This window comes from Chenopodium quinoa, unplaced genomic scaffold (genome assembly GCF_001683475.1).
Source record: "Chenopodium quinoa cultivar QQ74 unplaced genomic scaffold, ASM168347v1, whole genome shotgun sequence".
NCBI lineage: Eukaryota > Viridiplantae > Streptophyta > Magnoliopsida > Caryophyllales > Amaranthaceae > Chenopodium > Chenopodium quinoa.
Window position 1 is genome coordinate 249,932 of NW_018743197.1, and position 27,963 is coordinate 277,894.

The following is a 27,963-nucleotide window of genomic DNA, read 5'->3' on the forward strand; positions in this document are numbered from 1 at the left end:
TGTTCGAAAATCTTCCTTTATGAAAATCTTTGCATTTGAACAATATATTTGAGGGTGTAACTTTGAAAGAGTCGTCACCGAGTATTATTTCTAGGTAACTCAAAAATCCGTTAGATGTAAAATCCAACATGACTTCCTCTAAATGGTCAATGAACCAAAGAAACAGATCTTGGGATGATTAATCCATTCAACCCAAAGACGAAGAGAACTTGAATCAAATAAAGATACTGGATGCTTCAGAGGAATACAATTCCTATTTTTCTTTGTTCACTTTCCATGGAATTTCCCCTGTTGGGTTGCTATCCACTATGACTGGTCCATGATCCTGAAGTGATTTACCTATTCCTTTGTATACTTTCCATGAAAGTCTTCAAGGGTGTTGGAAAGTTAGTAAAATTCCAACTGTACACGATCAATCAACACTCCCATGCTCAACAACCTGTTTAGGGTATGCTTCAATAGAATACAATAGTTTCTTTAACTAAGCAACTTCATGATGAGATGTTATCATAAAAAGGATATAAAATCTCCAATTGACGATAATTATGAAGCTAGAAATGGTTGTTACAACTTAAAATACCAGCATAAATTATCAATTATCACTGATACAATCTTCATTATCCTTCTTTACCAAAATGTAGATAACAACCCGGTGACTGCTATACTCAGGATGAAACTCCGATTGATCCACTTGACCTATCCAAAAATCTTTTATGGCAGATTCCAGGAAAAGTTCAAGAATCGCATCTGAAGAAAGAAAGATTGTTAATCTGCTGCAGATATACAGATAATATACACTGGTTAAGAAGATTTGTACCATTGCGAAGTTCCCCAGATAAGATAACTGTCGTGTGCCTGTCACAAAGCTGTAGTAAGGTAGATAACAAATCTCCAACAGCTTCTTCACTGTAGATAACATCTGAACCTAGCACTAAGATAATTTATAACATCAACAGAGGAAAGATCGATAAAATGAGAAGAACAATACCACATAAAGATATGTAGATGTTCCAGATTTATGACAATGGAAATATGGAATCAGAGATGCAGCTTGAGACAGCCAGTTGAAGGTAAGGGGAAAATAATAATCCAGGCTCAATCATAGAATAAAGTTAATAGAAAAAGAATCAGTCGATACCAGAATGAGGAAAATTTTCAAATCTAATGACAAAGAAGATCTAGACCCTAATTGCTATGGGACGTGGAAAGCATACAAAATTATCAGACATAAGGAAGAAGAAATTAATTAAGCTCTGCCTAAATACCTTATTGCTCCTCTCCCTTGAAGCAAGAAGCGATAAGCAATGTTAGATCTTTGAGTTTGCTAGTTTAGACTTTAGAGAGCATCCCTTAAAAAGATTACATTATGGTCAATCTACAACAAGACCAATACAGTAATGAGATACAGATATCAAATTAAGGCTTATCTCCTATGGTTGTGCTTACTATATCAATTTAAAAGGTAGCATTTCAAGGCTAGTTTGAATAGCTTTGGCATATTAATCAAATAAAGTATAAAAACCTTTAGACAAAGAAGTTAGGATATCTAACAGTGATCCAGGGAAAAGAGCAATCATACCACCAGCTGATCCAGATGAAGGCCCATCTTTTGCTGTATTAATGTTCATGTTGCCTTTTATAAAATATTAAAATTTTGATAAGTTGAAAAACACTGCCATAAGCATTTTGCAATGCACCCACCACCCACCGAGCTCACCTACTGCAGACAACAAAGGGGACAGCAGCAGAGCAGCAGACCAACAACAACAACAAGCCGTGGCCCATTCAAAACCAGGGAGGAAACCTAAAGCTGCAGGCAGCAGTCTTGGTGTTTGTTGCTACTGAGGTAAAGCAGAAGAAGACAAGAGTAGTAATTAAGGCCCTGTTGCGGTGTTGCCAACTTATGCAATGTAGTAGTAGTAATATAAATAGGAGTAGTCTAGAGTAGAGAAGTTTTAGGCAGAAAATTTTTGTAGAGAGTTCTTGGAGAGTGATGGCCTAAAGCCATTTACGTTGTACGCAAGCCTTGTGTTTTATCTATCGATCAACCTTCCGACCACTTTTCTCATCCGAACCACGCTAGTCTGTTGCAGTTGATATCAGAGCAGCCATGGCACCAGCAGCGCCGACAGTGACCATACCGCGAGTTGAGGCCATTGAAGAACGCTTAGAAGAAATCAGCGACAAGGTGGGAGATGGCGAGAACTCCATCACGCAAATCTTGATGACGACTATTCGAGAGAGCATTGAGGAGTTGCAAAACAAATTAATTGAACGATTTAACAGAAATCAGGAGGAAGAGGCCCGCAAAAACAGAGAAGCTATTGAGGAGTCCACCGCAAGAACATGGCTGCCATTGACGAGGCAACCCAAAAACTTGAAGGTCGCATGAACTGGTTCAGAGACAATCAGAACCAACAAAACTCCCTTATGAAGAACAACCAAGATAAATTTTTTGATGAAATCAGAGGAATGATGGCAACCTGAAGGATAAAGACAAGACAGCAATTGCGGTAGAAGACGAGGCGAAGCACTTTTCCGGTGCTGGTGGCTATCCTGGCCTCCGATTCGGAAATTGGGACCCCGGAGCAGGAGGGGATTTTCTAAATACCAACGAACACCATGAAGGTCGTGGGAACTGGAAATATCGCAAGTTGGAGATGCCAACTTTTGATGGTTCCGATCCCGACGGCTGGATTCTTCGAGGAGAACAATATTTTCAGTTTTATAGGTTGACGGAGATCGAGATTGAGGGCGGCGGTTGTGGCTATGGAGGAAGATGCATTGCGTTGGTACCAATGGGAAAGTCGGCGCCGACCACCAATCGGATGGGAGGACCTCAAGACCCGAGTATTGAATCAGTTCCGGCCAGTTAATGCGGGAAGCCTACATGAGCAGTGGCTCGCGGTGGAGCAAACCACCACTGTGGTGGAGTACCGGAGGGCCTTCATCGAGAGGGCGTCGCCGTTGATGGACATCCCTAAAAGTCTGATTTCATCAATGGTCTTAAGGAGGAGATATAATCAGAAATTCGGATGCTTAACCCACTTAACCTAGAGGATGCAATGGACCTTGCAATACGGGTCGAAGAACGCAATCGGGTTGCGGGTCTAAGAAAAACAGGTGGAGTAAGTTCAAGATCTAAGCCCTACTCTTATTATAATAGGAGTTCGTCTGCTACTATTCTTGGAAATGGGCCGGCCCACAACTCAGCCTCCTCTAACTTGATATTTGACCCCACCCAATCTAACCCACAAACTACACGGAATCTAATTACGAACACCCAAACCCAAACAAACACAGACCCACACCACTTCCAGCCCAATACAAATACAAGCCACTTCCAGCCCATTAACCCTTACAAATTCAACCCACAAGCAAACACCAACCCAAGCCATTCCAACACAAATACCTCCCAAATTGCGAGTGCCTCTGTTAACCGACCCACCTCCACTTACCAGAACCGTAGCAACCTGAGTTCATCTTTTTTCAACGACGAAGTAAGGAGGCTGACTGTGAGAGAAATTCAAGAGTAGAAGGAGAAGGGGCTTTGTTTTAGGTGTGACGGTCGTTGGACCGGACCCACTCACGTATGCACAAGGGACTGAGTGTTCTGCTTGTAGAGGAGGAGGATGAGGACACTGAGGGAGAGTTTATGGCGATGGAGGTTCCGGCGAGTATGGCAGAACAAATTCCAGCCGACGCCTCTTTCAATTCGATGGCCAGGACCAAACCAAGTGTGATGAAATTGACTGGAGAAATTAAACGAAAGTCGGTTGTGGTGATGATCGATCCCGAAGCCACACACAACTTAATCTCTCGTTGGGCAGTAGAAGAATTGGGAATCCTTGGGTAACAGTGAGATTATTCAAGGGCAAGGACGTTGTGTGGGGGTCCAGTTGAAGATGAGTGATGAATTGACGATTGAGGAAGGATTTGTGCCCCTCAAATTGGGAAATTCTGACGTAGCACTCGGAGTGTAGTGGCTGAAAAAATTAGGGCCGGTGTTGGCAAACTGGAAATCGCAGGAGATGAGCTTTTCGATGGAAGGGAGACAGTGACTATCAAGGGTGATACGGGCTTGGCTCACACGGGGATCACACTCAAGGCTATGTGTCACGGTCCGAGAGTTTTGACACCGGATTGTGCGGCGCGCGCTTGTCTATTAGCGACAAGGACGCAAGCCTAAAGTAAGTGAGGTTTGTAAGCACACAGCAACACGGACCAAGGTATTTTAAGAAAGCACTCGTCAACCACGGGTGCTAAGTCGGGGCTTATGACGACCGATATTTCGAAGCGGGCACAAGCGGAACCGACTAGATGAGGGCGTCTTTTGAGGGTCTCTTGGTTTGGTGGGGATGCTTTAAAACAAGGTAAGCACAATATCTATAAAGGCTTAAACAACACACAAGTCTTAAAGCAATAGCAAAGGGGTAGAGAGCGTAGATTGAATAACCATGCGCTCCCTAAAGAGCTTTATATTGCATTAGTAAAGAATTACAAGTGAACGTTGAAATGACAGTAACACAATAATTCTCCCTAGAGCCTAGAAAATAAAAAGAAAGACTAAAGAGACATTACAAAAGGGAAATTACAAGGAAAATAAAGAAGAATACATAATAAAGAGGTTGGATTCTAACATCCTCCCCCACTTAAGCCGTCGACGACCTCGTCGACTCACAAACAAACTTACACACAAAAAGAAAAAGAAATAGCAGCTTCATCCTTCGGTTGCTGGGGAGGTTCTCGTCCTGGTTCTGATGTTGGCGCGGGTGCTGTTGTTGCGGCTATCGTCTTCTTCATCTGGACGATATGGTTTGAGGCGACTAACATGGAAGACTGGGTGTATCCTCATCCACGTAGGCGGTTCAACTTTGTACGCACTCTTCCCAATCCGTTTGGTGATGCGGATGGGGCCTTCATATTTTCTGATTTGTCGACGATCCCTTCCTCGAAGAAACTTGAGTTGCTCTAGCAGGACTTTCACCATCACCATGTCCCCCACACTAAATTCCAACGGCCTTCTGTTCTAGTCTGCCCACTTCTTCATTCTCTTCGATGCTCGCTCTAGGTAAGCACGAGCAACTTCCATGTTTTGCTGCCATTCTCGCTTGAACTCTCGTGCTTCGCGGCTTCTCCCCTCTTCGGAGGTTGCTATCGTGTGCGGTAGGAGAGGTTGCTTGCCCATCACCAGTTCAAAAGGGCTTCTGTTGGATGTTGTGCTCTTCTGGGCGTTAAAACAAAGTTGGGCAACATCAAGGAGTTTCACCCAATCCTTCTGATTGGCGTTGACAAAACGTCTCAAGTATTCCTCTAAGAGACCGTTGAATCTCTCAGTTTGCCCATCAGATTGAGGGTGGTGGCTCGAAGACATATTCAAGTCGGACCCCATTAGCTTAAACAATTCCGTCTAGAATATGCTCGTGAATCTCGTGTCTCGATCGCTGACGATGCTTTCTGGCAGCCCCCAATACTTCACAATGTGTTTGAAAAATAATGACGCCGTCTCCTCAGCACCGCAGGCCTTCTGCAAGGGAACAAAGGTGGCATATTTTGAGAATTTGTCGATCACCACCATCACAGCTGAATACTGCTGTACTTTGGGGAGACCACTGATAAAGTCCATCGATATGCTTTCCCAAGGACGTGACGGAACAGGGAGGGGATCTAGGAGGCCTCCAGACGATCCACCTTGTCTTGTTGACAAACCAAGCAAGTCTGGGTGTAGTGCATAACGTCTTCCTTCATCCCGGGGCCAATAATACCCCATGGAGAGTAAGCTTAAAGTCCTTTGCCAACCTGGATGTCCCGCCCACAGAGTGTCGTGGCATTCCCTCAAGAACATCTTCCTTAATCCTCCTGCTTTAGGGATGAAAAGTTTTGTACCTTTGGTGAAGATAAGACCGTCTTCCATCCAAAAACGTTTGGTCTTCCCTTCTTCAATCATTTTTGTTAAGATTGTTGTCATCGGGTCATCTGGTAGGTGAGCTCGAACTTGATCCCTAACTGCCGTGGCAATACTGCTTGAAGTCATGGGGGCAAGCTTGTACGTTGCGGCAAGATTCGCACGCCTACTCAGGGCGTCGACGACTCTGTTGCTTGCTCCCGGTAAGTGAACTCCACATTAAAGTCGGCAAGGGTCTCCTGCCACGAGCCTGCTTTCCCGTCAATTTTGGTTGGGTGAGGAAGTAGCTAGCCGCCGTGTTATCGGTGCGGACAATGAACTTCGAGCCCAACAAGTAGTGTCTCCACCCCTTCAAGCAGTGAATAATAGCTAAGAGCTCTTTTTCTTGTGCTGCATATCTCCTTTCTGCATCACCCAAAGCATAATCAGATGCATCTGTCTCAACCTCAAACGGCTTGTTGATGTTGGGGAGCGCTAGGACCGGCTCCTTCATTACTGCTTCTTTGAGCTCGAGGAAAGCCCCTTGTTTCTCTAACCAATCCCACTTGTTGTCTTTCTTTAGCAACTCCGTCAAAGGGCTCGCTATCTCAGAGTATCCTTGAATGAAGCGTCGGTAGTAATTAGCTAACCCCAAGAACGACCTTAGCTTCGAGACGTTCCTTGGTGCTTGCCAATCACTAATGGCTTGGATTTTCTTAGGATCCATCCTTATGCGGCCTCCTCCTACGAAATGTCCAAGAAAGCTTACTTCTTTTTTTGCAAAGGCACATTTCTCTCGCTTCACGAACAGGTGATGTTGTCTCAATTTCTCACACACTTTCTTCAAGTGTTCTAAGTGATCTTCAAGGGTGTTGCTGAAGATTACGATGTCGTCCAAGTAGACCACCACAAACTTGTCCAGATAGTCGTGGAAAACTTGATTCATCAACGTACAGAATGTTGTAGGAGCATTTGTTAACCCGAATGGCATGACCAACCACTCGAACGCCCCGTACCTGGTGACGCAGGCCGTCTTTGGTTCATCTCCTTGTGCAATTTGAACCTGATGGTAGCCAGACCTTAGATCGATCGAGCTTGGTGAAGTACACCGCATCTCCTAGCTGGTCGAACAAATTTGCCACCAAAGGAATTGGATAGTGATTCCTCACCGTTAGCTTGTTTAAGGCTCTGTAGTCGATGCACAATCTCAAACTCCCATCCTGCTTCTTCTAGAAAAGGACTGGCGCACCATAGGGAGCTCTAGAAGGACGGATAAATTCGGCTTCCAACAACCCATCTAATTGTTTTCGCAACTCTGCGAGCTCCGGAGGGGCCATCCGATAGGGACTTCTCGCGGGTGGTCTAGCACCAGGCACCAGCTCAATACTGTGATCTATGGCCCTTCGGGAGGGAAGAGATTTCGGGAGCTCCTTGGGGAGGATGTCTGAATATTCCCCCAATAACTCACTAATGACCTCGGGAAGGTCCCCCTCCTCTTCTTCCTCCTTCATTGAGAGAGTAGCGAGGAACGTAGGCTCATTCCTCCTAATCCCCTTCTTGAGTTGCATAGCCAAGAGGAGGGGGTCTTTCAATTCTTTCCCTTCTTCTACTTGGGTGTGTGTCCGCAAGAGGCATGGTTGGCGGCTTGTCACAAGTAAGGACCCTAGGTGGGGCATCGGGACAGCCTTACTGGAGTGTAGGAAGTCCATCCCGAGAACCAGCTCAAAATCATCCATTGTTGCCACTGTGAAATCCAGAGTCCCACTCCACTCCCCAATCTTCGTGTTCACGTTCCTTGCCACCCCACAAGTTGGCTGAGCTTCAGAATTAACGGTCTTCATTCGACCTCCACTATGCACGGCCTTCAGGCCTAATTTGTTTGCCTCCCGCTTGGTGACAAAATTGTGGGTAGCTCCCGTATCAACCATTGCCCGGGCTTTCTTCCCATTTATCACGACATCAACGTACATCAAGCTGGTGGCTCGGCTCTTGTTCCCGGATGTCTCTTTTTCCATCGCACACATATAATACACTGCCCCTAACTTAGAGGGTTCTTCTTCGCTAACAACGTCCTCCTCTTTGTCATCTCCCTTAGTAGGTTCTGAGGACATCGAGGACAACTTCTTCTGGAGGTTGTCTATTTCCGCCTTGTGCTGGCACTAGAACCATTTATGCGGTCCGCGACAGAGTATGCAAGTGAGGGGTTTGTTCCATGATGATGATGAGCCGGCGGACCCACCTCTGTTTGTGGATGTCGCGACTCCGCCCTTCTGTGAGTCCTCTCCCCCACTCCTATATCTGTTCCCAACACTGTTCGAGTTGGTTTGAGAATTACCACTAGTGCTCTTCGGAGTACTTGAAGTTGACCCCATGTTTCCCTTCTTTTGGTTAGGCACCCTCTCTGATCCATCAACCTTTCAGCTGCAGCTATAGCACCTGACAAGGTATCAATTTTCTAGCGTCATATCTCTCTTTAGGCCCAATCTTTTAGACCTCGCACAAAGTTGAATAGACGGTCTTTCTCCGACCTGTCATGGATCTCCAACATGCAAGCCGAATATTCTTTTACATATTCACGAATGGAGGTCTTGTGTTGCAGAGTCGCAAGCTTGGTGCAAGCAACGAACTCAGTGTTTTCCGGGTAGAATTGAGCCATCAATTCTTTCTTTAGATCTTCCCACGTGTCTACCGACGTCCTCTTAGCTTGGATGTCGGCGTACCTTGGGCGCCACCAGAGTTTGGCGTTGTCCACTAAACACATTGTGGCAGTATCTACTTTTAGTCCGTCCTCCAACTGACAGATACGGAAGTACTGCTCCATGTCAAAGATGAAGTTATCCACTTCCTTCGAATCTCTCGTGTCATTGAAGGTTCGAGGTTTGGGAGGTTTTATTCTAGCACCTCCGGTTCCCCCAAGCCCTCTTTGAGCATGCATCAAGGTTGCACATTTATCTTGTGCCTCGTCAGCTACGCCTTGCACAAAGTTAAGCTGCTCCGCAACCCATCAATTGCCGAAATAAGCATCTCTATTTGCTCGGCCTGTTTTATCACAATATCTTCGAGCTTGGGCAACCTTTCTCCCAATATAGCCCACTCTTCTGACTTGCCCTCAAGCCACGCAAGTCGTTCTTCCCATGAGTATTCTGGCGTCTCGTCGAGCGACATTTTTCGAGCAACCTGGCTCTGATACCAACTGTCACGGTCCGAGAGTTTTAACACCGGATTGTGCGGCGCGCGCTTGTCTATTAGCGACAAGGACGCAAGCCTAAAGTAAGTGAGGTTCGTAAGCACACAGCAACACGGACCAAGGTATCTTAAGAAAGCACTCGTCAACCACGGGTGCTAAGTCGGGGCTTATGACGGCCGATACTTCGAAGCGGGCACAAGCGGAACCGACTAGATGAGGGCGTCTTTTGAGGGTCTCTTGGTTTGGTGGGGATGCTTTAAAACAAGGTAAGCACAATATCTATAAAGGCTTAAACAACACACAAGTCTTAAAGCAATAGCAAAGGGGTAGAGAGCGTAGATTGAATAACCATGCGCTCCCTAAAGAGCTTTATATTGCATTAGTAGAGAATTACAAGTGAACGTTGAAATGACAGTAACACAATAATTCTCCCTAGAGCCTAGAAAATAAAAAGAAAGACTAAAGAGACATTACAAAAGGGAAATTACAAGGAAAATAAAGAAGAATACATAATAAAGAGGTTGGATTCTAACACTATGACTTCTAGAAAACAGAAGGGGGGGTTGTTAGTTGAGTCAAATCAGCTCGAAGATGAAAAAGGGGAGTCAGTGAGTGAACCACCGAAATTTTTACAAGGAGCACCAGCAGCATACAGCGCGGTGTTTGAGGAACTGTCGGATGAGCTTCTTGACTTCCACCTTGAGGACAAGGTGACTCTTTTGGGGGGCGGTATTGCAATGCACCCACCAGCCACCGAGGTCACCTACTGCAGACACAGAGGGGACAACAGCATAGCAGCACACCAACAACAACAACAAGTCGTGGCCCATACAAAATCAGGGAGGAAACCTAAAGCTGCAGGCAGCAGTCTTGGTGTTTGTTGCTACTGTGGTAAAGCAGAAGAAGACAAGAGTAGTAATTAAGGCCCTGTTGCGGTGTTGCCAACTTATGCAATGTAGTAGTAGTATAAATAGGAGTAGCCTAGAGTAGAGAAGTTTTAGACAGAAAATTATTGCGGTGAGTTCTTGGAGAGTGATGGCCTAAAGCCATTTACGTTGTACGCAAGCCTTGTGTTTTATCTATCGATCAACCTTCCGACCACTTTTCTCATTCGAACCACGCTAGTCCGTTGCAGTTGGTACGGCAGCTAGCTTGCTTGGTAAGTCAGAATTGCATAAAAAATACTCATTAAGTTATTCATGTTTAAAGCGAGAAGTATGACTAGTCCTAACAGCTTTGCCACATTACTTTTCTTGTTTATGAAAAAAGAAAGCTAATATTCCTCTTACTTATAATTGTGTAATAGACAACCAATAGAGATTTAGCTATGTCATACTTTATACTTTTTGTCCTGTCCCTTATTTATCTTCTTAATGGAAAAAAGAAAGCAAGTATTCATTTTATTTTAAAGCAAGAATTGAAGGGAAGCAAAGGTCATTGTATTTCCTGTAACTGTAATGCATGTATATAGAAAAAGCCAATCAGCCAAACTCAGATAAATTTAAATGGAGTATAAACTTTGATTTGTTGTAAACAGAAGAAAATGCAACTAGTGCATGATTATAAGACATGTAAAATAAGACAAGCAACCCTATAAAAAATTTATAGCAAAAAGATTGTGGCAAAAGCTTACCATAATTTGGCAATGGATCAAGTATATCAGGATCAGGATCTTCTCCCCAGATGAGTTCGCTGACCATTCCCGAGCCCAACATGTCACTAGAATTTAAATTGGTGTCAACATTCTTTTTCAACAGCCTCAGCCTATCAGGAAGATCTGTTAACGTAACCTGTGCACCAGAAAGAGCTGCAATGCAGCTTAAAGTACACTTATTATAAGTCTAAAGCCAGTCCAAAGAATATAGAATATTTCATGATTAATTACAGATTTAAGTCAGAAACTCAAAAGTCTTAAATATATTCTTTTTTATGATTCGACATCTTAAACACACAATTACTCTTAGTATTGGATACTGCTGGACCAGACAAGCTAGTGAACCAGAAAGCATTTTATTTACCTCAATATCCCTTGGGTACAGGTTTAAAGCCTCTTTAAATAAAAATTATACACCTGGTTAATAACGAATAACTTTCAGCATACAAGAGCAAATCAGTATTTTTTTTTTTTTTTTTGCCCACCTTTTTTCTCTCTAGATAAAGAACAGGAGACTGATATCTAATAAATAAATATTTGAAGATAAAATAGAAACTATATGGTAAGCTGTTTTATACCCGACTAATCCACACCCAGAGCCCAACTCAGCAACTTTTTTCCCCTGAAGAAGCAGCTTCTCTGAGTCCACCGCATGTTCCAAAAATTTCCCTAAAACAATACCACTATCCCACATTACTGATCCAGTCACTCCAGGTGTCATCTGCAATTATATAAGCTCAAATAAACAAAACTCACAATCATGGTTTAGCTGATCAAAGAAAGACAGCTAAGAAATCACATAAAATTCAAAGCCTTTGAAGTGAACAATACATCATGAGGAGAATAGAGAGTATTTCCCCTATTCTTTTTTAATTGACATGTTTCTTTTATCACGTTTGATAACGCATAAATTCAATTGTTTATATCTCTAATTATCAATAAGTAAAAATTATAAAAATTAAATACTCTAAACATACACATTGAGGCAAATCTATTAAGATTCCACATGACTATGTTTTTTTTAAAAAAATTATATATTACAAAAGTTAGTCACAGTAGAATTTGGGAATACTGTCAAAAATCATAACAGGTCAACTAAAAAAGAACATTGGAAGTATATATCTAAGTAGTTTTGTTAATAAGCCGAGCGTGCTCGTGAACTATTCGAGCTTAGTGATTTTGAACTGAGTCAATAACGAAATCGACCGGAGCCACAAGCTCAAGCCGAGCTCGATTTTCAAGGCTCGATGAGCCACGAGCTCGATTGGAGCCTCGAACCCAAACTCACGAGCTCGAGCCAAGCCTACCAGTATTTGACTATTTGGGCTCGGCTCGGCTCGGCTCAGCTCATTAACAGCCCTATATCTAATTAAAGGTAGAAAAGTAGTGCAAGTGCTAATGTGTTATAGTACAAAAATTCACAAAGAGTGATACACTCCTGCATATAAAGTCCTCTTCAATTCAGGGTATTTCTCAATACTCTCCTTAAACTTGAAAGTATGTCATGTCAATACTTTGATAGTAGATATAAGAATGTTAGAGAAATAGATTAAGAGTCTTTGGATATTTAGATACTTTAGTAAGTACAAGGTTATAATGACACATATCACTGCAATCTAGGTTACACCTAAAATGGTAAAAATGGTTATAGCAACATCAACATATATATATATAAAAGATTGTCAAAAACTCAAAACCACCAGTGGGTCTAGGTGGGCTCTTTGGGTCAACTACTTCAGGAAGGAGTCGAAAAGTTACAAAATTGATTATGAGGTCCATTATTTGTGGAGTTCTTTGTTACATTTTTTTTTGTTTTTTTAATTTTATCATTCTTAAACTATATATTGAGCTATCAGTGTGTTGTTGAATTTTTTTAAGAGGCCCACCCTATAGATTTTTTTTTTCAACCTCACTAGTTATAGGGACATAGATACAAACTGTGTTTTTTTTTTAAGGTTGCTATAACATATGGGGAAGACAAGGAAGAGAAGCCCACTAACAAAGCTCAAAGTGAGTTTCCATCTTAAAACCAATTAGCAATAGAAGTAAAATTCCACTTGGGTTAGAAACCAAAATATCTTTGAACTATCTTTCAATGCGAGAAAAATAATACTCACAGTTACAATTAACAATTTCTCCTTAAGTGTGAGTGTAGAATACTCTTTTTAATAAAAATACGTTAACAATGCACCCAGGCCCTACAAATAAGGAGACACCTATAGGTGTCTAACATATGGTGCAAACCACTTAACTGAGCTCGAGTATTAATTTGTTATAGCAGATGGAGGATAGACAGTGGAGAGGAGCTCCCTAACAAAACCCAACTTAAGTTTCCATTTTAAAATTGGTTAAGAGAGGTAGCCTCCTTGGGTTATAAAGTAGATTTTTTTTAGTTTTTCTTACAATATGGGCATATAATATCACCCATTTGCATTTACAATACTTAAGAAAGTACTTGAAAAATGGTTTGAAGAATAATACATTGCCACCTGAAACTACATAGAGGTAGTCTTTGTCTCTTTGACTCTCCATTAGACCCTTCTGAATTGAAATACTTGCTATACAAAGCTAGAGATAAGAGGATTACCCGACACAATTAAGTTAATTGTGTCGGGTAATCCTATAAAAAATTGACCTGGCTCTATCTGCTTTGTCCAAATTCCTATAAAAAAAATATATAAAAATGATCCAAATTCCTATAAAAAATTGCATTATTGCATTTTTTTTATTTGACCTGGCTCTATCTGCTTTGTCAAAAAACCCAGTTTCTTGCCAATGGGAGATGCAATTTAAATAGTCAAGAAAACATGAATTGTATACAAAGACAGTTACAAGTGTACTCCCTTGGCATTGAAATAATCTCACATATAAAATCTGTAAACCAAAAAAAAGGTAACTTCTTTCAAAAAGTTTCAATTCGCATTGTATTTCAACACATGTCCGCCTGAGTGATGAAGACGCATGCCAAATTAATTTAACTACATAACTGGTTAAAACTTGCTGACTCCTTAGGTATGAGGTAAGTGGACATTGTGGCTATTACCTTCCGTTGAGAACGCTGTATCATTTTAAAAAACCTGTTACACTTCATGATAAACTGACAGGGGATTGTTTCTGCATGTGACTGCGTTCATGAAAATTTATGAAAATGGTACAATACTTTTTAGTAGTATCACATATGACTTTTGTCAACACAAAAACTGCGCTATATATGAAAGACATAATGATTGTTTATTTTAGATACAAGAACCATATTCTAATAGAATTTCAACCTCCAAACACTAGACAAACCAGAATAAAATGCAGTTTATATAAGGAAAATTTGTCTAGAACAACCTTTTAAAAGGCATTTTTTTGTCTAGGACAACCTTTTAAAATTTTCTTGGCAAAGTCAAGACCTTATTATAATTTTTTTTTTTTTTTCTGCTAACGACGAACAACCCCACTTTCAAGCATTGACCCACCGGAATCTGACTTTGACACCCCTTCACTACCAGTATGCTGTTCGTACTCCACTCGAACCACCACTTCCACCAGGGCACCATCAACACCACAACTAGAAACCCCACCACCACCTAAAACCCACCATTAGCGAAATCTGAAACCCCACCACCACCTAAAACCCACCATCAACGAAATCTGAAACCCCACCACCAACGAAATCCCAAAACCCCACCGGTCCACCACCAGCAAAATCCCTAAACCTCACCATACAATCACCCTCCTCGCAGCAAATTGAAAGCCACCTCACGGCAGGAATTCAACCCACCTCACTCACCCTCCCCGCAGATCGCATCAAATCTAAATCCACCACCAAAATACCAACCCTAGCTTTAAATCTGATCAATTTCCGTCGTTTTCTAAGATTGCACACCCATTTCTCTCTCTTTCAAGTCGATTTGAGATCCTTAATTGAGACAAAGAAGAATGTGGCTGGTGGTGGTGGCAGCGGTAAAGAAGATGAAGATTGGTGGTTATAATGGTCCGATGTCGAAGGTGTTTATGGTTGCCTTGGTATTGGTGGTCTAGTGCGGTGGTTCTTATGGTGGTCAGTGATGATGGTGGTGGTCAATGATGATTGTGATATGATGGTGGGGTGCAATTAGGGGAAATAAGGGTCACGCAAGTGAGGGTCAACGCCGGATTCCGGTGGATCCACACCTGAAAATGGGGTTGGTCGTCGTTAACAAAAAAAGAAAAATAATAGGGTCTGACTTTGCCAAGAAAATTTTAAAAGGTTGTCCTAGACAAATTTTCACTGTATTAAAGTTCAATTAAATGTGGCAGCTTATTCATAATTCATACATGATTTATGCCGTAGTAGTTATGTATCTTTCGTTTTTCAAAACCAATTTAAGAGATCATAAAAGATTAAAGTCCAAGTTATTTACTAGGATCAAAATATTCAAATTGTGTCAGCTATTTCATTATCTCTCAAATTTCATAAGATTAAACTGTGATAACCCTCTTGCTCAATTTTCATTCAAATTAAGGGACAGTTCTTTTTTATTTTTAATCAAAAGGGTCAAATAACTTCATTCAATCAATCAATCAAAGCCTTGATCCCATAAGTTGGGTCGGCACTCGGCTACATGATGCAAAGTGATTATACCGTATAGTCATCGGATAGTTTAATGTATGTAAAACAAGATATATACAACTAAAACTAATTGTATAACCTTAATTGCATAACAATTTATCAAAAATGCAAAATACGGAGTTAAAATCAATCTTGAACACGAAAACCCCACAAAAATTAGTGTGACAAAGAAGCAAAAAACACGATGTAAATTAAAAAGTTGAAAAGAGAGGAGTACCAGAGAAGATGGAGACTGAAGAATGTTGATAGAATGGCCAAAAGCGTCGAGACGGAGAGAAAGAGAGGACTGATGAACAAAAGCGTTGGGTTTGGAAAAGATGGGTTGTTGAAGACCCCATAAAAGCATGATTTCCTCAGATGGGTCTTCGATTAACTTCACAAATCCACCATAACACCCTAATTTTACTTTAACATCCTCCTCTTCTACTTCTGCTGCTACTGCAACTGCTTCTTCTACTGTCTGCTTGCTGCTCATGGCGTTTTCTGGGACAAATGTTAAAAGGCTGTCCTTTGGGGTAAAGCTTAACCCAGCAAATTGCTGGGGTTTATTTTCCCAGCACAAGCAAATGCAAGGCCCACATATGTATCTGGCGTACTCTTGCGGGGAGGCCTTCCAAAGGGAGGTTAGTTATGTATGAGCAAATACATAACGAGGGACACGCTGGTCATTTCACTTGATTTTTTAAAATTACTAACTAGCACCTCCGTTCTGCTATCTGGCATCCCGTTTCTGCACTTTAAAAAAAAATAGTAGTTTATTGGTCTTGGTAAATGAGCCCTAACTCTACCTGGACTGGTTCCAAATTCCAAAATTTTAGCAACTCTTTGAAATGTGCTTCTGGAATTGTATTAGGTGGATTTGCCAACCTATATTTGTCTTTGTTAGGGAGTCTGTCTCTCTCCTCTGTTGGTGTTGTTCTTTGTTTTGTTTCTTCGTCTCTCTCTTCTTCTTTGTGCTTCAAAGTGCTCGAAATTTTGATTCCCCTAATTTGGATTGATTAGTTGTTAAGTTAAATCGTTGCTCTTGGGTAAGTGAAGTTGTGGAATTTTGCTCGGCGTGGCGTTTGTGCGGCTAGTTCCGTTGGTTGGAGAGGTGGGTAGCGGAAATTTCGAGTTGGAACCCTAATTTTTTGGGTTTTAAGGTTGGTAATTTAAATTTTATATTATAATTTGTATGAATTTTCGAATTTATTGAATAATATGCCGAGAATGTGTTACAAATTTGTAATTTTGTTTAAAGTTCTGGTATATGTTAGTGGTTAAGTAAATTTTTTGGTTTTTGTGGTTGTTAATAGTAGTAACTAGTAATTGCAAATGTATTTTTCCTTGAATTGGGTTTGTTGAAAATATGAATTTACCTTAATTTACGAATTAGGGTTATGGGTATTTGATTTGCATGTGGGTTGATATTTCGTTGAGTTGAATGAGGAAAAGTGATTGAAATAAGAATGAGTGTGGATTATGTAGAATTTTAATTATGTTTGACACCGCCTCAATAATTCAGTTGTTGTTGACATTTGTAGTGATATTGTCTCTGATTTAGTGTCGTGTTTGTGTTTTCAATGTATAGGTTGTTGGCAATTTTTATATTGAGAGATAGAGTGGTTGTCCCCCATGTGAAATTAGGGATTGGTGTTGTTTGTCGGTTTTTGTAATGGTGAAAATAGGAATTGGTGTTTCGGTAGTTAGTAATGGAACTTTATATAATCTTGAATTAAGGATTTTTGTATTTTTTATTACGTAATTGCGCAATTGACAATGTAGAGTTAGGGATTGATGTTTATGTGTTTATTTAATTGCGCATTTTATAATGTTGAATTAGGGATTCCTGTTCTGTTTGTGGTGTTTGTGGGAAAATTGAATCCATGTATATTTGTACAAGGAGTATGTAGGGATTCCTGGTCTATTTGGATTTTTTGGTTATTAGAACTTGTTCTACTGAATAATGTTAGTTATTTTATTATAATGGGAACAAGCAGTATTATTAGTTTGGGGTTTGGCTTGGAATAATTAAGTGTTTTATATTAAATTAATCAATGTCATGTCTTCTTAATTTTGTAAAGAAAGATCCTTTTTTAATGGTCAGTTAAGGGTTTGGTGTGTTTGTTTAGGTTAAGTGTATTCTATAGGGCTGATGGGGAAGAAAATGGTGCGTTCCATGAACTGGAAGAAGGGTTTGGTGAGTGTTATCTATAAATTTTGGATTAAATTTATTTTGTCATGTAGATAGGGAAGGTTACTGAATTGATTTTGCCTCTTTGTACAAGTCTGGTCCTTCTAAGTGTAAAGGTGTGAAGGGGCAGGGAAAGAAGGATGGTGGTCCTTTGAAGGCTCATGCTCTTCGAAAAAGTCAGGGACTGGAAAACAAGAAAAAGATTAATGAGGATTACCAGGAGTCTGATGAGTATGACGATGATGGCGAGTATACAAAGAGTAATGATACCGATGGTGAAGGGGAGTCAGATAGAAGCTCCTCTTTTATGGGGAACTTGATCGAGGAGTACATGAAAAAGAAGTCTCGGAAGAGGAAACAGAATGGGGAGGGAAGTCATTGACAAGCGCACATTAGGGCGCGCTTTAAGGCATATAAATGGGTGATTTTGGATGTATTTAGGCCCGTTTTGGTCGTTTATTGCCTTGTTACACTCGTTTCCTTCATATTACGTGCTTCACGAGTTTCGGTCTATTTTTGGTGTGTTAACAGGTATAGTTGACCAAGTTATGTCGAGTCCCAAACCATTGGTGCGTAATCAGGCTATTATCGATCCTAGTCCACCAAGCTAAGGCTTTGCTGCGGTTCTCAAGGCCTTGAAAGGCAAGTTAAGTAGCAGGCAAGGCAGAACAGTTCACAAATATGACACCTGTTCAGTATTTTGCTCACAACTTTCGGTATACAAATGATAATGGAGTGATTCTAATTGCATTGGAAAGTAGACTTGAAGAGCTTTCCAACGATATATTTCACGCCTCAAACGGAGCTCTGGATAAGAAGTTGTGACTGTTTTAAGAAGACCAAAATGCCTGCAACCTTCCTGCCTATGCTGCACGGCCGTGCCACTTTTAGCACGGCCGTGCCAGGCATTAGCACGGCCGTGCCAAGCCAATTTCCATGCCCGTGCCAGTGCCAGATTCAGCACGGCCGTGCCAGATTCAGCACGGCCGTGCCAGGCATTAGCACGGCCGTGCCAGATTCAGCACGTCCGTGCCAGGCATTAGCACGGCCGTGCCAAATTCAGCACGGCCGTGCCATAATTGAAGATATTGCGGATCAGCTATTGCCATGCTTGCACGGCCGTGCCACTTCCAGCACGGCTGTGCCGATTCACGAAGGGCAGCCTGCGATTTACTTTCCGATTTAAAACATATATATATAGCCCGATTGTAAGGGTTAAGAGAGAGTTTTTTAGAGATAGTTTTGAGAGCCTTTGTAGAGAGTTATTGGAGAACGTTCTTAGTATTAGAGATTCATTAGTTTTCTTAGAGATATTTCTAGAGATTTTAGTTTTCTTGGATTGATTTGAAGCAAGATTTGCGAAGATTCTTTGTATTATTCATTGACGACGGATATCAAAGTTCTGAACTTTTCCATTGATTCGCATCAATACAATTGGTATTATTCATTCTTGTTTATTAATCAAGCTTTATTATTCCTTAATCAGAATTCATGTTTATATCTATTATGCTTTTGGAATTCATTATTGCTTTGATTATGAATATGTGTGAGTAGTCTCCTAGCTAGGGTTTCGGGATGAAACCCGGCCTAGGTAATCTATGTAATTGAGGGTTGATTTTGATAAACGGATTGTGATTAAATTGATTATATGCGATTGCATGTTAATTCATTATAATAAGAGTAGCTAACCTAGAATCTTGAATTTGATTGCATGATATTCTTGATTTGAACAAGAGATTGTGAATTGAGTATTTCATTATTGAATGTGGTTTGATTATGTATCGAGTAATGTTAAGTGCATGAGAAATCCAAGCTTAGTATTGCCCGTTGTCTTCCTATCACATGATATTGATCAGACTTATAGTCTTTGCATATCCCGTTTGTCTCTGTGATTCCTTGTTGCTTAGTTACCAATGGTTAGGCGGATTCCCGTTCTCCCTAGTGTCTTAGTTTATTGATTTATTCCATCTTATTAGTAGTATTTTAGAACACCATTTTCCATTGATTTCGAACTAGCTTAGGTTTAAGATTGATTTGCAATTACTCTCGTTCCTCGTGGACCGAACCTTTATTTGCCATTGTACTTGGTTATAGGGTGTTCGTATAAGTATTGTTTGATTGAGAGTTAGATTGTAGCGACCGATTTAACCCTCGTCAAAATGGCGCCGTTGCCGGGGAGCGGTGTTTGTTAATTGCTTTTTGATTTCTTGAGTCTAGTTCATCATAAAAAAAAAGCACAAAAAGATTTTTCCCTTTTGGCTACACTTGTAGCCCTGCTATTTAATTGGTTTGGTTAGTGTGTATGCGCAGGTCTAAACAGAGAGAATTAATACCCTTCGATCCAGAAATCGAAAGAACTTTGAAGAGCAATCGTAAATCTCGATTGACGTCATCAAACTCTCAAGGAAAGGAACACAACACACAACAGGTTCCAATGGAAGACATACCGCGCCAACCTAATCGGCCAGCACCACGACCCCTTAAGGAGTTGGGAACTCCTGGGGCGTATAGAGCTTCAAGTGGGATTGCTCCACCCACTACTGAGGCCAATGATTTCGAGATCCGGCCAGCTATGATCACCCTCATCGAGAGAAGGCAGTTTAGTGGTGCCAAGCATGAGAGCCCTTTGGCTCATTTGAACGAATTTGAGAAGTACTGCAATACCATCAAGGTTAATGGGGTGAATCAAGAGTTCGTGAGATTGAAGCTTTTCCCCTTTTCACTTATTGGGAGAGCTCTCGAATGGTTAGGAGAAGGAGGTGAAGCCGAACTCTCTACACACTTGGGATGATGTCACGACAACATTTTTGGGAAGATTCTATTCTCAAAAGAAGACGGCCGATGCTAGAGCCTTGATTCAAGGGTTTCGGCAAAGGAGTGGCGAGTCGATCTATGAAGCATGGGAAAGGTACAAGGAGTACCAAAGAGAGTGCCCACACCACAGAATCCCAACATATCAAGTTTTACAGATTTTCTATGGAGGATTGAGTCCTCAAGGGAAGACCAGTTTGGATGCGGGAGCAGGTGGCCCAATAATGAACAAAACTGAAGAGCAAGTCATAGATATTATCGAAGATGTGGTACGACACCACATGGATTGGCAAGACGGCGAGCGAGATGCTGTGAACAAGAGTGGAGGAGCGGTCTATTCAGTGGACCACCTCAATGCCATTAGCAACCTGACATCACAAATTACGAACCTCGGGAAGGAGATGTCAGCGATTAAAGCCAAGCTCGATTCCGTACCATTGCAAGATCTCCCCTCCCAATCTAAGGGGAGAGGTATGAATCCTAATCCTTCCATTTCCAATATGCCTGTAGGATGTATTTTCTGTGAAAACTGTGGGTCTTATGATCATGATACCTTTGCCTGTAATTTTGATCCCTCATATGATCCTAATAATAATGATGGTAGTAGATATAATAATGAACAGGTCAATGCTATGTCTTATGATAACGGACCTAGGAATGATAATAATAGATATATGCCACCTAATCAAAGAGGGAACAATTATAATCAGGGAGGTAATGATTTTGATTATCAAAACCAGTGGGGAAATAGGGGCCAAAGGGACCAAAATTCCCAAGGACCCTATAATCAACATGGTGGTTTTGGAAATCAAAACCAATACCAACAGGGTAATCAAATGAATCATAATTCCCAAGGGCAATTCAATCAAGGGGGAAACGACATTAATAACAGGGGAAACTGGAATAATAATAAGGGGTACTCTAATCAAAATCCCCAACAATCTAATGTGCGTGGTTCCCGAGCTACAAATGATAACTATTATGCTCATGGACCACCACAGAGATCTAGCTTGGAGGAAATGATGGAGTCCCAGGCCAAAATGTTCAACACTTTTATGTCCACCACTGATAAAAAGTTTAGTGAAGTGATGACACATAATAAGATGCTTGAAACCCAGATTTCTCAGTTGGCTAGTGCTATAAAAGATGGGGTTGGAGTTTCAAAACTACCGCCTCAAGGTATTGACCCTAAAAACTCTGTAAATGCTATCACCACTAGGAGTGGAAAGACATTGAGGGGGAGCGATGAAGTAGTACCCCCTAGGAGTCAACCTGTGACTCCACCTATCACTGATAATGTTGTAGGAAGTGAGGATGAGAGGACCAGAGAAAAAGATAAAATTAATGAGGTCCCAAAGGAACAGGTGGGAGCACAAACCAATGAACCCGACCTATTACATAGACTCTCCTACCCCCAAAAATATGTGAGACATAAGCTAGATGCCCAATTCGGGAAGTTTTTAGAGACCTTGAGAGAAGTCCACCTTTCTATACCATTCACTGATGCTATCAAGCAAATGCCTAACTATGCTAGGTATTTAAAAGATATATTGAGTGGTAGAAGAAACTGTGAAGGGGTAGAAACTGTTAACCTCACTGAACATTGTAGTGCTATAATAATGAACAAAATGCCTCCTAAGTTAGGAGATCCGGGTAGCTTTTCAATCCCTTGTGCTATATACAAAATGAATATTGATAATGCTTTGTGTGATCTTGGAGCTAGTGTTAGTCTCATTCCATATTCTGTTTATCAACGATTAAATATAAGAGAAATTCTTCCCACTAACATATCCCTTCAATTAGCCGATCGATCGATCAAATTTCCAAAGGGTAAAGTGGAAGATGTTCCCCTAAGGGTGGGGAAGTTTGTCATACCTGTTGACTTTGTGGTCCTAGATATGGATGAGGATGTTCATATACCTATAATTCTAGGTAGTCCTTTCCTAGCTACTTCGGGGGCCCTTATTGATGTAAAGGGTGCCAAGATTTCATTGAAAGTAGGAAAGGAGGTTTTAGATTTTGATTTAAATAAAACTATGAAATATCCTTGTTCTAATTCTGATAATTGCATGATGGTTGACACTGTTGATTCTATTGTCTCTGATATGCGTAACGAATTATTCTATACTAATCATGATTTTGAGTTGAATGAGAACAAGGAAAACAGAGACATGGAGGAGCAATTTCTAGATGCATTAGATGTGGCCACTGCAAAGGAGGCTAATGAAGCACCAAAGGTAAAGCTTAAACCCCTTCCAACACATCAAGGAAGGGTTTCCCCTGTGTTTGTAGTACCTAAGAAAGGGGCGGTGACTATTGTCAAGAATAAGAATGGTGAGCTTATCTCCACTGCAATGGCAAGTATTGATTATGGGTAACCTGTAATCCATGTGTTGCGTCAAGCTAATGACGTTAAAGAAGCGCTTCCGGGAGGCAACCCGAGACCCAGTCAATGAGGTACTTTTCTCTTTCCCTTTTTGCCTTCTAGGTAGTCTCTCGATGCCTGACATTGAGGACAATGTCTATACTAGCTTGGGGGGGGGGTGAATGGTTTCCTTGTTGATTTTCCCTTGTTTTTCTTCATATTCCTATAAAAAAATAAAAAAAAAAACGAGTTTCTTTTGGTTTCGTTTTGGTTTGTTTCTATCTAACCTGTGCAGATATGAAGACTTATGGAGGTAGCATTAGGAGCTTCGCCGCATCTCATGTTGTCTTAGTGTGTTTTCAAGAAGCATTTGGTGAAATCTTTCCCTTTTTCCTTTAGTTTTTTTTGTTTTTGTGTGCAATATAGGAAAAGCTTCTGTTATGAGAATGTGTAGTCTAGTTTATATGATTTGCCTCATAGTCTTTTCCTATATTTTTGGATCGTGATAAACTTGTCTAATTGCATAAACTTTTGGAATAATGCTCATATTTGGATTCGAAACGTGAATGAATGTGTGTGGAATATCTATTTCTACTTAAGCCAGTGATGAATACACAGTTTGAGTCTATTGTTGATCAATGTAGACGAGTCTAGGCGAAGGTAGTTGGTTAGAACACTTTTGTCATGTGAAACTCTATGCCTTTGGGCTGTGGTAATATGGAGTCGCTTCCCATTTGTGGATTTGATCCCCTTAATTGGTAGTTGCTTTGTTTTTGAATCCCGTGAGGTTTTATTGTTCTAGCCTTCATCATTCTTCTTGAGTGGCATATTTGGATCCTTGATTACGCATGTTTCGATCTTTGTGTTGACTTGTAGCTCCCAAGACCGACTTGACACTTTTAAGGGAGGAAGAGGGCACCTTTTTCATTTTTCTTATTCTTGTTCCTTTTGTTTTGTTACAAATTAATTTTCTTTTTACATCATCTTACTTGCTAACCATGTTGGGCCTTTAATTCCATTCTTGGTTACCCATGTTACAAACCCGATGGCCGATGTTTTACCAACCCTTAGTTGTGAAGCGTTTACCTCGCAAGGTTTGTTTGAGCTTATTGTGTATAAATCAAGAATAATGATCGATAGTTGGTTTGAGCAAGTTTGAAAGTGAGCTTAATTGTAAAGATGTAATATGAAAATTTGTTTTTGAAAAAAAAAGAAAAAAAAAAGAAAAGAAAATCAAAAAAAAAAAAAAAGGAGAAAAGCCGTCTGAATTGTGAAAAAGGCGAGGACATATGAATAAAAGCTTTGAAGTTTGAAAAAGGTGATTTGAGTGTGTATAACATAGAGAGTTTTGGATGTGTAAAAGTGTGATCAATGTTTATTGTGGAATGTGAATTGCATCTTTTGAACTATTGTTTTTGAGAATTGTGATTCTTGCGCTTCATTTAGGAATTAACCCCATTTTTTAAATTGTTTTCACCTACCTTACCCATTGCCAATACATTACAACCCTTTAAGACCTTTAGACTTTAGAGGTGTTCGGTTCTCAAACGGTGGAGGGAGATACCTTTCAACCCTATGGAATGATTATGCGTAATCGAGATGTCGGGATACCTTTGTTATTTCCTCAAAATATCACTTTTTCCGGTTCCTTCGAGGAATCACGAGGGGCCAATTAGGGTGGTGATTTGAAGCAAAAGGGGAGGACATGGCCGGTTTGGTTGGGTTTAGAGGGAAGCATGACTTCTTTGTTCTCTATGCTTGGTTTAGGTTTTGTTTGCATTTTGATCAACGATACCTTGGATTGTGTGTCTCGTTGCTTGTTTGAGTGAGTTTTCATTCCGTGCATGGTTGTTCTAAGTAGGATCCATTGACTTCATTCCGTGCTAAATTGGATTTATATGTAATGGCAATAGTTTATTTGATCCTGTGTGTGTGTATCCCTTGGTTTTGCTCGAGGACTAGCAAAAGTGTAGCTTGGGGGATTTTGACAAGCGCATATTAGGGCGCGCTTTAAGGCATATAATGGGTGATTTTGGATGTATTTAGGCTCGTTTTGGTCGTTTATTGCCTTGTTACACTCGTTTCCTTCATATTACGTGCTTCACGGGTTTCGGTCTGTTTTTGGTGTGTTAACAGGTATAGTTGACCAAGTTATGTCGAGTCCCGAACCATTGGTGCGTAATCAGGCTATTATCGATCCTAGTCCACCAAGCTAAGGCTTTGCTGCGGTTCTCAAGGCCTTGAAAGGCAAGTTAAGTAGCAGGCAAGGCAGAACAGTTCACAAATATGACACCTGTTCAGTATTTTGCTCACAACTTTCGGTATACAAATGATAATGGAGTGATTCTAATTGCATTGGAAAGTAGACTTGAAGAGCTTTCCAACGATATATTGCACGCCTCAAACGGAGCTCTGGATAAGAAGTTGTGACTGTTTTAAGAAGACCAAAGTGCCTGCAACCTTCCTGCCTATGCTGCACGGCCGTGCCACTTTTAGCACGGCCGTGCCAGGCATTAGCACGGCCGTGCCAAGCCAATTTCCATGCCCGTGCCAGTGCCAGATTCAGCACGGCCGTGCCAGATTCAGCACGGCCGTGCCAGGCATTAGCACGGCCGTGCCAGATTCAGCACGTCCGTGCCAGGCATTAGCACGGCCGTGCCAAATTCAGCACGGCCGTGCCATAATTGAAGATATTGCGGATCAGCTATTGCCATGCTTGCACGGCCGTGCCACTTCCAGCACGGCTGTGCCGATTCACGAAGGGCAGCCTGCGATTTACTTTCCGATTTAAAACATATATATATAGCCCGATTGTAAGGGTTAAGAGAGAGTTTTTTAGAGATAGTTTTGAGAGCCTTTGTAGAGAGTTATTGGAGAACGTTCTTAGTATTAGAGATTCATTAGTTTTCTTAGAGATATTTCTAGAGATTTTAGTTTTCTTGGATTGATTTGAAGCAAGATTTGCGAAGATTCTTTGTATTATTCATTGACGACGGATATCAAAGTTCTGAACTTTTCCATTGATTCGCATCAATACAATTGGTATTATTCATTCTTGTTTATTAATCAAGCTTTATTATTCCTTAATCAGAATTCATGTTTATATCTATTATGCTTTTGGAATTCATTATTGCTTTGATTATGAATATGTGTGAGTAGTCTCCTAGCTAGGGTTTCGGGATGAAACCCGGCCTAGGTAATCTATGTAATTGAGGGTTGATTTTGATAAACGGATTGTGATTAAATTGATTATATGCGATTGCATGTTAATTCATTATAATAAGAGTAGCTAACCTAGAATCTTGAATTTGATTGCATGATATTCTTGATTTGAACAAGAGATTGTGAATTGAGTATTTCATTATTGAATGTGGTTTGATTATGTATCGAGTAATGTTAAGTGCATGAGAAATCCAAGCTTAGTATTGCCCGTTGTCTTCCTATCACATGATATTGATCAGACTTATAGTCTTTGCATATCCCGTTTGTCTCTGTGATTCCTTGTTGCTTAGTTACCAATGGTTAGGCGGATTCCCGTTTTCCCTAGTGTCTTAGTTTATTGATTTATTCCATCTTATTAGTAGTATTTTAGAACACCATTTTCCATTGATTTCGAACTAGCTTAGGTTTAAGATTGATTTGCAATTACTCTCGTTCCTCGTGGACCGAACCTTTATTTGCCATTGTACTTAGTTATAGGGTGTTCGTATAAGTATTGTTTGATTGAGAGTTAGATTGTAGCGACCGATTTAACCCTTGTCAGTCATCACCGGCGTAGTAAGGTAACATTTCTAAATTAGTTCTCTTCAGTTGATACGATGAATTAGCAAATTTTTTGTGTGGGATATAACCTTTGGTTTGCTGTACTTGAATGGTTATTTAGGCACCTACACTTGAAGGGAACAAGGTACTTAGTAAAGGAGAGGTTTTAAAGACTCATCATGAGAATGTCGGGCAGGTAATTCATGAGCATATCAGTATCTTTATTGGAATGCTTTACTTAGTTTATTCTGTAGAATTGAACTGATGTTGTGCACATTGTGCAGTATCCGAATATTGTCTGCCGTGTTGAGTCGTTTTGTGCTTCAGTTTCCGCGTTTGATTTGAAGCGGAAAGAGTTAGTAAGGAGTATGAGGTTTGGTGCGTTGTTGGAGTTGGATATGAAGAATATACCAAGGCAATTCTGCTATTGGCTTATGGCTAGGGTTCGCGAAGATGCAACCATGGTATTTGGGGAAGGTGAAATTCTGTCGATGGGTCCAAAGCAAGTGAGGTGTGTTCTTGGGATTCCTATGGGTTCGAAACCCGTGCCAATGGATATTGGTGAAGATGAAGAAAAGATTATGTTGGTGAAGTCTATGTATGATGCATATGGGACGGGACCGAAGAAGGAGACGATATCTTTGAAAGCTGCTTCGAGTGTGTTGTGTCCATTGGGGACTGATCACAAGCCTGTGCCGTTGCTTACAGAGAATGATGAGGAGGAGTTCATGGTGGCTTTTTTTTATTGTGGTTCTCGGCAAATTACTATGCACCACAACCAATTCCTCAAATTTGGCTTCCTCCCTAATTCCTTGTGTAACTGTGGCGAGCCATGTTTCTGAGTATGATTGGTGTAGTTTCACCATGGACTGGCTTTGTGACGCAGGCCGCCGTTTCCAGTCAAAGTTTATGAGGGACGGGTTTAGATCCGGTTGTGGAGGTAGCTTATTGTTTGTGATGGTGAGAGTCCCACCCTTTTTTTGTTTAATGTTGTCCTTTGTTGTGTGTCACTGTTAGATTTATATTAATTGTTTTGTAACTTGGTGTCCCCACAGATTTTTTATCTAGATCACTTGCACTGTAAACTTGTGAAATGGGGAGTGTTCCCAAGGGTGATGGTATGGAATTCTTTCGAGATAAGGGAAGCTCTTATGGAAGACAAGATTACTCGTGACGAGTACGGGAAGTTACTGGTAAGTGCAGTATTCATGTATTGGGAAGTTGTGGTATTGATGTATGTGTTGTGTATTCTGATTTTAGTATTTGGTTGTTTATGTTTGAAGGCATATGATATAGCCTATGGTAAGGAGCATCCCCTTGTAACAAGGGATGCTGATTGTTTGGGAAGGAATGGTACTTTAGTGGGTGACACGCAGCAGATGAATGCTATGATGAGTGATGTGGTTGACAAGGTAAATTTACTTTTTTTTTATGCAGAATGTAAGAGTTAGTTCATGTTGTTGTTAAACCATTGTGTTTGCAGATTGTTACACATTTCACCCCAGGAATGGCAACGGATTGGATTCA

General features: G+C 40.8%; 1 protein-coding gene across 2 annotated transcripts; it reads right to left on the reverse strand.

Annotated features, from left to right (window-relative positions):
* Positions 1–472: 472 nt before the first annotated feature.
* On the reverse strand, positions 473–15,895 carry LOC110733186 (protein N-lysine methyltransferase METTL21A-like). Of its 2 annotated transcripts, none has more exons than XM_021913195.1 (5): positions 15,543–15,895; positions 11,304–11,446; positions 10,705–10,889; positions 818–925; positions 473–747 (listed from the first exon to the last, which is right to left on the reverse strand). In XM_021913195.1, the coding sequence occupies exons 1-5, from the start codon at positions 15,798–15,800 to the stop codon at positions 593–595; spliced, it is 849 nt and encodes a 282-aa protein (XP_021768887.1). In that variant the 5' UTR covers positions 15,801–15,895; the 3' UTR covers positions 473–592. The 2 variants fall into 2 exon arrangements, with proteins under 2 accessions (XP_021768887.1, XP_021768886.1); XM_021913194.1 differs by having other exon boundaries at positions 818–931; positions 15,543–15,894.
* Positions 15,896–27,963: the final 12,068 nt, after the last annotated feature.

Bases quoted from the DNA above. Each gene is read 5' to 3' on its own strand.
- LOC110733186 (XM_021913194.1), bottom strand. From the start codon at position 15,800: ATGAGCAGCAAGCAGACAGTAGAAGAAGCAGTTGCAGTAGCAGCAGAA. The intron at 10,890-11,303 runs GTATAAAACAGC...GTGTACTTTAAG, and splicing joins TCTGGGTGTGGATTAGTCGG to CTGCATTGCAGCTCTTTCTG. The intron at 748-817 runs GTACAAATCTTC...TTCTTTCTTCAG, and splicing joins ATCTGGGGAACTTCGCAATG to ATGCGATTCTTGAACTTTTC.